Source organism: Microplitis demolitor, chromosome 6 (genome assembly GCF_026212275.2).
Source record: "Microplitis demolitor isolate Queensland-Clemson2020A chromosome 6, iyMicDemo2.1a, whole genome shotgun sequence".
Classification (NCBI taxonomy): domain Eukaryota; kingdom Metazoa; phylum Arthropoda; class Insecta; order Hymenoptera; family Braconidae; genus Microplitis; species Microplitis demolitor.
The window spans coordinates 19115123-19129144 of NC_068550.1; the positions used below are offsets into that span (position 1 = coordinate 19115123).

Genomic DNA, 14022 nt, shown 5'->3' on the forward strand with positions numbered 1-14022 from the left:
TGAGACGATATTAACAATCAAAAAGTGCATAATTAACATTCTGAAGATCTACCAAGTATAATAAAACATGTAGTTTCCTAAATATCTTGAAAACGGTTCTTATCATTTTTTTTAAAAACTTATCTACTGTTAAATGAAAAAATTAAAAATTTTTTGAAAAAAACTCTGAATTTCTCGACCGATTTGTTTAGAAAATATTGATTTTTGAAATATAAATAATTTTAAAATACTTGACGTGTGGTGGGGTACCGTAATCACAACTCAGCAACGTTGCAGTCGTCACACTTAACCCGCGGGAATTCAAATGTCACTTAGTTAGGCTAATTTTTGTACATCAAAGTATTGGAGGTTAAAAAATTTTTGGAAAATTTTTCGAAATAATTTTTATGAATGTTAAACATTTATTCGATGATATTAAACAAACAAAAAAATATTTTTTGATATTAACTTATAATCTCTATATTGTTTTGAGGTTATCAATAGTGATAACAATTAATATTTAACATTGAACTATTTTTTTATAGTAAACAATGTTTTTATTAGGGGCCGTTCATAAAATACGTTCGCACGAATGGGGGTCGATTACTGTGATATACACTGTAAATCGAAGTGTTTAAACTTTAAACACTTAAGTGTTTAGTTGCCATTTAAATACATTGTAGTCACTTTCTACACACTTGCAAACGTTTAGAAAGTGGCTACAATGTTTACAATGGCAACAAAACACTTAGGTGTTTTAAATTAAAACACTTCGATTTACAGTGTAGGGATGGGTAGCAGTAACAAAAATATCGATATTCTGCTACCGATATTTATTTTAAATAATAATCGGTAGTCCAATTTTCTTAGGATAAAACTATTGATCTATCGATAGCGAATAATGGCGCGAAAATTTCAAATATGTTTTAATTAATTTTTATAATAGTATAACAAAAGATAAAACAATCACTTTACGAAGGAGGTATTAATTAATCTTCCTTTCTGTTCTCTGGTCACCTACATGAATAGAATTCTCTGAATATTATTAAAATATGCTTTGCCGACATCAGTTCCTCAGGTTGGGTTTGTGCATGTATGGGTCAATTCATTTTCCTGAAACGGATAAATATTATCAGTAGAGAAATTACGAGACAATATAATTCTCGAGGAAAATGTGAATTTCGAGAAATTTATTTAGCAAAAGGTTAATTTAGTCGCAATTATATCACACGAAAAAACAGAATACTAAAAATTAATAAATAATAGTAAAAAGCGGAATCTGTTATCAATAATTAGTACTGTTATGTGCTTAATGCAAAGTAGTTTACTAATTTTTGTAGATTCCTAAAAATTACTATCAATTATTTCAAAAAGTAACTAAATATTATAACTTTTAGGTATAATACGTGACTTATTAGTGCAAGTTAATTAATTTATGGTATAATCTATTAAAAAGTAATGATTGGGTAAATTAAGAATTGCTATCTTAGATACTGATTTTTCCAGCCGAAAATTGCAAAAGTTACAAACTTTTATTTTATAAATTCGATATCACTGATCAATTATTAGCTTAAAATATCATTTATTCATCATTATAAATTAATTTACAATATATATAAATCGAATAAGTGGTAAATAATAACATAAAAAATTAGTATACTAGATACTGATTTTTTGCTCATAAAAATACCGAAAATTTTTAACTCTTATTTTATAAATTCTATCCCATTGACTAATAATTAATATAAAATGTTATTTATTCGTTATTATAAATTAATTTATTATATACATATATCGAATAAGTGGTAAATAATAAAATGAAAAATTCGTATACTAGATCTTTATATATTAATCTGTACGTTTACTAATTTTTCGGTTTATTTTAAAAATTTTTCTATGTTTATTTTAATAGTAATAACTGTAGATAGCAACTTATCGATTCTTTTTCATATTAATTTTAATATACGAAATTACAAATTTTGCTCTTGTATATGTATCAAATTTTAATATAAATAATAGCCATTTTGTAGTATACATAATGATCCTGGTTTGATATTAGTATCGAATATACTAATTTTAAGTCGAAAATAAACTATAAACTATTAAAATTTTGAGCATCATTCTTTTCCGTCCATCTAAATATTTCTGCGTATACATTTCCGTCACAATGGCTCAATAATTTGATATATTTATTTATGTTCGGTTTTTTGGTGTATCATATAGCACAGAAATTGATAAGTGTTTTATTATTGAAAATAAAAAAAATTTTTTTAATTATAGAAATTTGTGTACAATTAATTGATACATATCATGTACGGAGGAGGGGTCTATCATTTGTGACGCACTATTAATGGAGGAAAGCTCACAGAAAATACACCATAGCGTGACGAAGGGGTGGGGTTCTAAAAAAGTAAAATTTTGCGTGATGTATTTTATGAGCGGGCCTTTGGAACCAAGACTAAAAGAACCACGTAATATTTCATACGTTGTTAATAGTATTAAACTATAACTGCTTTTAAAAAATTAACAACACATTTCTATTAAGACACAAAATTTTTTACTAAATAAAGCTTCAGTAGCTTCCACTTTGTTAATAATGTGATCTTTTACCTTAATTTCAATATATTTAGTAATAGTTATGTTCAATTCAATATTATTGTCTATTTTTTAAACATAAAACAACATATTAGCGCAACTTTTCACATGTACCCAATAACTACCCTATCAAAATTTCAGTGTCGATTTGAATGAATTTATTGAAAAGAATTCCCGGCATTATTATACATTTTGGACGACTACGAACTGGATTAAATCATAAATATAGATTTTCGTTCAATGCAGTGTCGAAGTTGTTAAACAGTCGATCAGCTGTTCAATCGCATCTGCGCTAGTAACTGTGAACCTCCTGTTTGGAATTTATTCAGATCCTCTAGCGCCCAAGTTCGGGTTAGATTATGTTTTGCTTGCAACTCGATGTGCGCATGTTCAATAGAAAAGACAATTTTTCTCCAGATTTATGTAATGTATAAGCGCTAAAAAGTTATTGCAAATTTATTTTTATTAATAGGGTATTCTTTTTTCTCACTAAATCAATCTGTGCTGTGTCATCAACTTAGTACAGTAAATCGGTGGTACTATAACATCCCAAACATAAAATATTTATCGGCGCACTTGAGATATTCCATAGAGCTGTATAAGTAGGAATTCACATTCAGAGGATTTTACCGTATTTTTTGCATAAAAAATTTATCAAAAAATCACTATAGTTATAGTAGCATGAGGACAGTATGGAATTATGGTAAGAATTGCTAATAGCATAGAAAATTTTCGGGTAAATCCAACATAATTTAAATGAGCATTGTAATTTTCACAAAGAAACATATTAAATTTTATTTTACAAATTTTTACCAGCTGCATCGTAATTGCTTATGCTAAATCAATCTATGAGGTAAACTATTCGTTAAAAAAAAAAATAAAAGCAATAAATTTTAAAAAAACCCGTGTCAAAAAATTAGATCTGTTTTAAAATAAATGATAAATTCAAATATTTTTTCTTTAATTCAAGTTTATAAATCGTACTGATTTTATATAGGAATTGAATCTGTTTTTGCCCGTACTATTATTCCTTATCGAGGCCAATATCAGACTTATTTTCGTACAATATTTAGTCTGTTTTAACTCGGGTTTAGACCAAAAACAGACTTTTATATTATAATTATTGGCCTGTGATCAATTGTTTTTAAGGACAAAAACAGACTTTATTTACTATAAATTTTAGTCTGTTTATAATCGCTCTTAAATCAAAAACAGTACTTTTTATAAATATAAATAATAATAATAATCTAGATTTATAAATTTATTTTGATTTTTTGGTATTTGAAACATACTAATACTCTTCCGTGATAAGATGGCACAAGAATTTTGATGTTTTGTAATGCCAAAATATTTTCGATTTTATCCAGTAAATAAGAAAATTTTTTTAGACATTTTCAGAGTTATTTTATCACTTTTATTCAATGCTATAATTATGCAGTCAAGACAACTAAAAATTAAGCTGTCAAAGCTTTCATTAACTGCCGGCATTTTTAAACAAAAGATACTAAGTAAATAGTAAACAAAACATAATAAATTCTGCAGCTTAATATTTTTTTTATAAATATTGGCCATAAATAAAAATCTTCTAAGTCCATGATTTAATCCAGTTTTGTTCTTGCAAATTTTCAGAACCAAAATTTGTCAAAGTTCAAGAATTAATCTAGTTTTGTCTGCCTGTAACGCAATTGTTTTTTAAAACAACAGGTCGAAAATAGCTTAAAATTTTTGTAAAAGATCAAAAACAGATCTACTAGTCCAATTAGACTAAAATCAGATCAAATTTTTCGACCCGGGAAATTATAATTAAAAGAAAGTAGAAACAAATGGATTAGATGCATTCATTAGCTCAACACATGCAACCACTTAGTAACAGCAAAATTTAACCATCTCAATTTTGTAAAATAAATTATAATTTGTTTTTTCAAATAAATCGCCGTTAAAAAGTCCATCAACTAAATTTTTCAAAAATTTCATAAACATTAACATACACATCTATAAATATAATACAAAAAAAAAATTTATAAGATGTTTTACATAGAGATGCTCGCTTACGCATCAATACGTCACGTAATTTATTCTAGTCTATGAATATTAGAATAAACGAAAAAAGACGGATATTTTCGAGAAAACTTGAATTTGAAAGATTTTTAATAAACATATTAGGCTGTGTAGTACAAAATATCAAAAATGTAGGAATTTTCAAATTTAAATTGAACCTAGTTTTTTTTTTTTATTGTGAATATTAAAACAAAGTAATAGATTTTTTGTTAGTAGAAATATCAATATGAGGTATTAGGGTGTTCTTTCACATGAAAATTTGTTGGACAGCGCTAAGAACAATTAAGTTAAAGTTTCAGCCATCAATTCCAATTTGAAGAGGTCCATCATCGATCTCAACGTGATCCTATTTAAATAACATAGGAAAACTATTTTGTTAGATCCGCACCCAGCAATAACACTAAGTCACCATATGACAAGTCAGATCTATTTTAAATGTATACTAAAACGCGCTAAATTCGAATAAAATGTTACATTATCTAATTTTACCTATGTTCAATCTTATTTCGATATGTACTTAATAACTGGTTATAGATATCACTGAACCTTTGAGTATCAGTCCGAAAAATAACAGTATTATGTAGAAAGTGTATTTATTATATTTATAATATAATAGTATATTACACACCAAAAGAGGAAAATAGGTCATTCCAACACGCGCGTTTAATTGCCTACCCCAGAACCGAAGGTGCGGGTAACAAACATGTGGATTGAAATGTCCTATCTTCCTTCGTGGATTTTTTATCAGATCTGCATCTGAAAGTTTAAATTTTTACCTCTGTTCGTAAGAAGAATAGCGCATGCGCTAGTTTTCATCATTTGTTTTATCATAAAAGAAAACGACTTTCTTTCTCATCTCAAACTTGGGTAGGCAATTACACACGTGGGTTAGAATGTTCTACTTTCCTCTCTTGGTGTGTAATATACTATTTTTTTACAGCGAATAGTTTATACCCAGAAATAGAATTGAACTATTTTTGCATTCAAAAATATTGAAAAATTGATAAGAAGAATTGAGCAATGTGATTATTCATACAGTTAATTAAAAAATTAATAAATTAAAACAATATGTCAATAGTAGGGGCTCTGTCAATAATGGGGGCTTTTATCTTAAATGATTCATGAAAATTGATTTTTTTTTTTTCGTTAGAATAAATTACGATCATAAGTAAATTAACGATAATCATCAATGGATAATTGACAATAATGAATAAATAATAATTAGTTTTCATTTTTCTCAAGAGTATTTATGATAAGTAATGTAAACAAAGCATAAAAAATCATTTATTAGTTTTTAAATATTATATACATTTTATCATACAATTAATTTTATATTCAGGCTGCATATATTACCATTAATCACTTGAACTTTATGAGTACAATGTTTTTTTTATTAATTTATTTAAATGGATAATATCTTAATTGAAATCTTATTCATCACTTATAACTTTTAAATATTTTCTCAACTATAGATAAACATAAATACTTATTAATAGGTTAATTATAAGTTTGAATATTTACACAATAAGTGCATTAGTTCCAATTATTTTGATGCAACGTCTAAAGAATTCGTACAATTATTCAATGCATAGATGCATGTACATTTTTTATAATTTCTTCAAGACTAAAAGATTGATATTATTGACCCATATGTATATATGTTACATGAAACAAGTAAAAACCTGCGCTGTAACGACGCGCACAGCTTCACCGCAAATCTACTCGAAATTTTATTCCCTGCCGTAGTACTTAGTCGCTGGAAGCATAAAATTGAATCTATTATTGCTATACGGAATTGAATCTTTGTAATGTTGTTTTATTACTGCGTATCATTTTAAATATTTATAAGCTCAAGACGACTTCTTCATGTATCTATACATGGAGAAAAAAGTATAGTAATAATTACAATACTATAGTAAAATTTACTAACAGATATAAATAAATACATTCTGTATTGTACTTATTACTAAATGTTTAGTAAAATTTACTAGTTAGTAATAATTACATAATAAGATATTCAAAATTACTATGCGTAATATATTTTTTGATAACACAATTATATTATTACTATCTGTATAGTAAATTTTACTGTAAGATTTTTAATAAATACAAATTTAAGAAAGTTAATATTCTAATACAATATAGGATTTGTTACAATACAAAATATTACAAATTACTGTACGCAATGTATTTTTTGCTAACACCATTATATTTTTTTACTATCTGTATAGTAAATTCTACTATGTATAGATAAAATTAAAAGTTGGTGGGGATAGCATATACAAATATGTATTACAAGTTCTGCAACTTTTGTCCCAAGGAGACATCGGGCCGTCAGACATAGGAAAGGACTCGCGCGCGGGAGATCAGGGTTCGAATCTCGGTTGAAACAAGTGACTTTTTAAAAAACAAAAATCGACACCAACACTTATACCGATAACATAAATAACAATAATAATCAAAATGATAGCAATAATAATAAAAAGCTAAAAGCTAATAAAAATTTGATTTAATTTTTTTCCATTCTAATACAGTAAAATTTACTAAACAGGATAGTAAAATTTACTAAATATAACTAAAAATAAATATGCAATATAGGAGACTTTCCATTGCCAGTATATAACAAATTACTATGCGACTTGTAAAAGATGCTTATCTGTTTATTAAGTTTTCATATAAATCATAAGCGTTTTAAATTACTATCCAAATTCAGTAATTATTCTCATATTTTTTAGTAAAATTTACTATATTTTTTTCACCTTGCATAAATAAATTTTTAGTAATACATCGTAAGATCAAAAAAGACACCGTCTAAGTTACTAATAATAATAAGGATATGCAAGTAGTATTCGAATCGAATCAAATAATCAGAATCTTTGGCTCATTAGTGTTAGTTTTTTAAAAGTATGATAGGTCGTAGAGGGTTGAAATAAAACATCATTTCAAAATGGTAATATACTCTTTCACACCCGATTTTTAGGGCATTGTGGACATTACATTACTCTCTTAAAATGAATCAGCGAAAATTCACTGACTCAATCAGTGAACTTTTAGCCACTGTTCGAACCAGTGATCGCTTGATTCACTGGTTGAATCAGTGAAGTTTCACTGATTCATTTCAATACAGTACTTTCAGCGATTAGTCGAACATCAGAAGCATTGAGGCTTTTGAGGCTCAAGCTACTTTTTTAATTTTGACTCGGATTTTTATTCGTCAGATAATATCGCTGAAAATTCCTGTGAATTCAATGTACTCGAAGAATTTTTCTATACAATAACTGCTATAATAGATAAAACCATAAAATATTCACTGTTATTTAAATTAGTAATATTCATTGACGCTACGCTCACAAATATTAACTGATACTTTTCTCATATTTATTTTCGTATGTAAATATTTATGTTTATTGATTTTGTCTGCTAAGTCAATAAAAGCATTTATTAAATAAAAATAAACCTCAAGTTGCTGATTCTATGGGATGCATATGAGACAAATACTAATTTATTTACAAATCATAGGAACTTTTTTACTTGCATCCGATGATTTCTTTTGTATTTCTTTTGTTAGATAATTGAGTTGATATAGAAATTCAATCGTTTCACTGTGACATAATTTAACCACATGTGTCAATAAACATCTATTATTCAACCTTATCGTAAAGTGATCAAGTTTTTTAGTAATTAATGGATGTATTCTTTCAAAAATCGTAATAAAAATAAAATAATTTTATTATGAAGTTTAAAAGAAATTTTTAAAACGAATTGTTGAATTTTTTTACAGGAATTGGGATGGAGAAGGAGAACTCTGCGTCGGGCGGAGGTGGAGGTGGCGATACTACAGCGACTGCTACGACGGGAGCGGGGAACACTTCCGTTTCTGACAAATTACATGCAGACCAAGCAAATCCGCTCCTAGATCCCAGCGCCCTCTTTGGCGGTAAGTGTTTTTTTAATGTAAAAACAAAATTAATAAATTTCAGGTGTATTATTACATTATGTTGTGTGGAAAGAAATAACACAACGTGTAAACGATTCGAGGCGAAATGAGGTTGGTTGTTCGAGCCGTAGGCATCACAGAAAATCTAAATTCAAGTATTATTCCGTTCTGAAAAAAATGATTGGATCTGATTAGATATCATATCTAAACGATTAGATATACTTATGTGAAGCTGAAGCTAGTGGCCAACAATTTTTTGCGTGGCCGCTACTTATTACGGCCGCTAACTTCAGTTTCATATATACTTATCCAAAAAATTAAAGGAACAAAAAAATTTTATTAAACTTTTCAGTGATTTTTGGAAGGCTGTATTTTCGTGGAAAATGGTAGCATCGGAAAAAAAGCAATTTGAAGCTTGAAATCTCTAGTTTAAAGATCTTTTAGCAAAAAATTTTGTGAGCCACGGTTATTGCGTAATCATAAGAAATTGCTCGAGACAAAAATTTTTTTAATTTTTTAGTTTTGTTTTTTGAGTCTACGGAGCCGGGAAAAGATTTTTCAAAGAAATCAATTCATAACTCATTTAGGAAATTTATTCAGTTACAATTTGCCTTTTTTGTTTTTTTTTTTTTTTTATACGACAGCTCGCTGCTGAGATATCAGCCTTCAAGTGATAAAGGATCATTTTTTCTTTATTTTAGTACTATAATCACTAAGAAAATCGGCAGTGACGTAGGCAATAAACTGTAAATACAATGTTTGAAATGATGAACAAAAAATGCTTATAACGGGTAGTCAAGAACAATACTAAACGTACCATAATGGGGAGACCGAAATTCAAAGACAATTTTCCCCCACGTCCCTTTGTCCAGGCTCACGACGGGTAGTCGACTGTAACTATAATTAGATATAATTATATATGACTACATATAATCATATCTAATTATATATTAGTAGGTATGATACTTTTATTGGGTTATATTGTCATGCATAGTTACGTGTGATTATATGTTTCAAAATGGTTATACATAATCAGATAAAATGATATATGATCGTATATGGTTCTATATAGATACATATAATCATTTTTTTTTTGAGTTCAAGTGTCATATCTGGCCATATATAATCATATATAACTAGACATGATTCGGTGTAATTGCACAGAAATTTGGATGTAATCATACATAACTATATATGGTCATGTATAATTATATATAGTTAGATATGATTATTTTATCTCGGGTTGTTACACACTCGCAAAAAAAGGATACCTTGGCTTAAGAATATTTTTTTTAATCCAGAAAAATCACCAAAATTTTCTTAGTTAAAAATAAGTCCTGGTTTTAGTCCGATCATTGGAACTTAAACTCAAGGTCGAGTAATCCTTTTTGATGTTTTTTTCATGCTTTTTCTTACTTTTGTCACAAATTTCAAATTCGACTCCGCTGTCCATCTTACGGCATTAGACTTTCAACAGATGTTCAGGTTCCAAGGTCTTGAGAAGCATGTCAGACTGTGTTCAGGATGATGTCTGAAAGTGCATATGTATGTGTGATTGCATGTTCCAATTTTCAAGTAGCTGATTGATATAGATACTCTCTAAAAAAAGAATTAGTAAAATTTACTGTGAATCAGTGGATAGTCACTATTCCCCCAGCCCTACCACTTATTGAACCATTAATATATTTATAGCTGGTTTCCACTGCGTCTTTACTAATTCGCAGGAAATTTTACTGATTCATTTCTAGAGAGTTAATTTCCTAGATATCGAGAGGATTCATTAAGACTTATATTTGTGGCCATAATTAATCAGCCAACGTACTTTTCACAATTTTTGCTTAACACCTTGTAAACTGTTTAATCAATCGATTGTTCTGAAAATTCATTCCATTCCCAAGCTTGGCAAACGGTTCTAAATGTTAGACGAACCATCTATATGGATTAATATGGCTGTGAGTTATAGGTGACAAATATATTTGTGAAATAACTTTCCTCATTTCTTTTCGAATTATTCATAACCTTCTGCTAAATCGCTTGAAAGTTTTTCAATTTTTCAACTCAAACTCTTTACATTTTCGCGAGACTTGTCTTAATCGGTCAATTAACTGTTAGCATACCATAAAATAAACCTCAATTTTCAACTTGTCAATTCTTATAGTACAACAGCTTTGGAACGAATCAATAGATTTGAACGTACGTTGCGGTAATCGAAATAGCTCATCAAGAAGTTGATTAGATTTGGCAACTTTACAGAATCATCTGAGAGAATAGACAAAGTTAAAATGTATTTATCATAATGAAATCCGTTTATCAAAAATCGTATGAAAACACAATAACGCGTTGTTGCCACATCTTTTTATGAAACTATGTGAGTCAAAAATGCCAGAGTCATTTCATTATTTTATTTTATTCAATAAATAACAATTACCATTCTATAAACTCGAAATATTATTATAATTTTAAATTTTGCGATAACCTATAATCCAAATACATTGAAAACTTAACAGAGTTTTTGATTGATACCGAAATTTCAAAATCAGTTGATTCTGCTAAAAGGCCGACAAATTTAATGCTTTTCGCCATATCTGTACCGAAAGTTTAAACTTCTGTTTCATTTAGCGGGTAAAAAGTTAAGTCAATATTTCCGCAAACAACAGCAAAATTTGAAGTTTTAGTCACAGATCTAGTGAAAAAAAAAATGCATACTCTGGAGAAAGATGACATCCCAATTCGTGTATTTGCCACCCTTGCCCTCGGCTCGGGTGAGCAATTACACACGCTGGTTAGAATACCCTACTTTACTCCCTTTGTCAGCTTCTCTAGTTTACTAATTTATATCCGTAAGTGACAGTAACTTTAAATACGCTGGTAGTTCTCCATACCATTAGTAACCTCAAATTTATTTTTTTGTAATTGGCTACTGCATGAAGATAAATTTATGGTAAAAATTATAATATATTATGGGAATGATTCCCATAACGCATGGTAACTGGTTTTTTGGAAATGTCGATTATAGGAACGCCACTCATACATATTACGGTAATCATTCCTATAAATGGTATAATTCCTATATGATATCGAAATAGTTTCTATGAAATTATGGTAATCGTTACTATGCCACTATGGTAATTCTTTCTGTAATAGTATGGTAATCATTCCCATAATGTAAGAAAATGATTAGCATAATATATGGTAACGTTTACCATAATATAATGGGAACGATTATCATAATATATGGGAGTATTTCACATATATTATGTGAATAGTTACTACACAGGGTTCATTTCCCATATGCACTTAGAGATCATTACAATATGGTTATAGGATTTGTTCCTATTTGCTTTAGGGAACTATTTCTATGAGTATGGTAATCATTACAATAATTCTATTACCATGCGATATGGGAACTGTTACCATAATGATGAGAATTGTTTCTATAGTAATGGAATCTTCCCAGAAAATATGGACCTATATCCCATTTTTCCAAGTAACTATTATCACAACAGCATGGAATATTTCATAAACGTACCAGAAACGGTTACTATTAATTTCTCTCCGTGTAATACACTAAGTTCCAAAATTGGTATTCATTGGATCATTAAAAATAGTGTGCAATACGGAATCAAATGATTTTAGATTTCGGCTAGTCAGCCTTTGCTTCCGGCCTAGCCAACTATGCTAGCTTGAAATCATTTCGTTTCATCTCTTATCAGACAATATACTGATGACTTACTTTTTTTGTTTAAATATAATTATATTGTCTATTATATAAAAACTGTGTGGCCAAATCTTTAACTGCGATCTCACAAAAAAGTTAAGCATACCCTCATACGCATCGTTTGAATAAATTACGACACTCACTATTAGATTGAAGGAGTAAATTAGGGCCGAATTTTTCAATTCCTTTCGTGAAAACCAAAAATTCGTTTAAAAAAAAGAATTTATAGCTTTTGTCTGGCTCAGAACTCGAGTTTTCAACAGATGTCGGGGTTTTAAGGTCTGAAGTATTGATCCTGACCATTTTTAGATGCACGTCCGCTTGTGTGCCAACTAATTTTTATCGTTCGATAGTTAATGAACGATAAATCTGAATATATTTTGTCACAATCAAGAAGTTTTGTAAGCTCTGTTCATTTAATTTTCAAATCGTTGAAATAAATAGTTTATGAAATATCCTAAATCTAAAATTTTAAACACTAATGAGTTGAGTTTTTCTTTTCTAACTCAAAAATCCAAAACATAGATTTAAAAATTAGAGACGTCTCAACTACATACACTAGTAACTATTTTACACCCAATTTAGTGAAATCGCTAACTTGTAAAAGATAACGATATATATATATATATATATATATATATATATATATATATATATATATATATATATATATATATATATATATATATATATATATATATATATATCTCAACTATCAACCAATCCACGATTTTTTTACCACTGTCGGATTTGAACCCAAGCCTAATATTCAAGTTCAGGAGCAAGCATGCGAACCACTCGGCTTCAAGTACCATTCCAATATCTTGAGGTATATGCTAAATATAAATAAAATATAATGCACATGATATTATATCTCACGTATTAAAAGTTACAATGGCAAATAGTAATTTTTACCTACTAAGTAGCAATTTACATCATCAATGTTTTAAAAACTGCAGTCTAGATGATATAAAATTAATTATCTTACAAAGTGTACTAATCGCGATATAAATGAATAATTTTTGCGAAATTCATACAAACACAACTTGACGCATGAGTGCGATTTCTCATGGTGCCATAGTAAAGTTGGACAATCTTGGCCACCTGGCGGAAATTGAAGTAAACACATGGAAAATTACTATGATCATAGTAAAATTTACAGTCGTCACAGTAAATCGTGATACAGCCACTGGAAATTTTTCTATGGTCATAGTAGTTTTTCCGTCAGGTGGCCAACATGGTCCGCTAATACTATAACATCATAGCATTTCAAACGAGAATAATTTCTCCGTGTAAGAATCAACAAAAAAAAGAAATTTTTCACTAATAATAGTAAGTTTTGTTTGGATTGTAAATTTTTTCGGCAAATATTTTTAATTGACGACTGTAATAACTAATTCATTTCGAGCTGCATTTTTTTCCATGCACGGTAAGAAATATATGACGTTCATCACCATGCTGGTATGGTCTCAAGACAGTTACTAAAATAGTATGTGAAATATTCCAAGACAGTATTGTAACGAGTCCCAGAAGTATGGCATTATTTACTACTGTATAGTACTGGAGCTATTGAATCGCTCACACATATGCATAGCAGGTAGTCTTGGGTAGTTCGCGAACGACCTAGGTGGGAAGTGCTCCTTTCGGTGAACTATGCGAACTAGTTCATCGATGATCTCGCTCTTAGTTCTTTTCATACTTTTTTTTAGCGTCCACTTTACTAGACAGTGGCGCT

General features: G+C 28.8%; 1 protein-coding gene across 8 annotated transcripts in view; it reads left to right on the top strand.

The window, feature by feature from the left end:
- Positions 1–14022, top strand: part of LOC103574240 (bromodomain adjacent to zinc finger domain protein 2B) — a 109279-nt gene that overhangs the window by 33886 nt on the left and 61371 nt on the right. For all 8 annotated transcript variants that reach the window (XM_014443529.2, XM_053739721.1, XM_014443526.2 and 5 more), the window contains one exon: positions 8414–8569. In XM_014443529.2, coding sequence (XP_014299015.1) covers positions 8422–8569 — 148 coding nt within the window. In that variant the 5' untranslated portion in view covers positions 8414–8421. The remainder of the gene's footprint in view (positions 1–8413; positions 8570–14022) is intronic.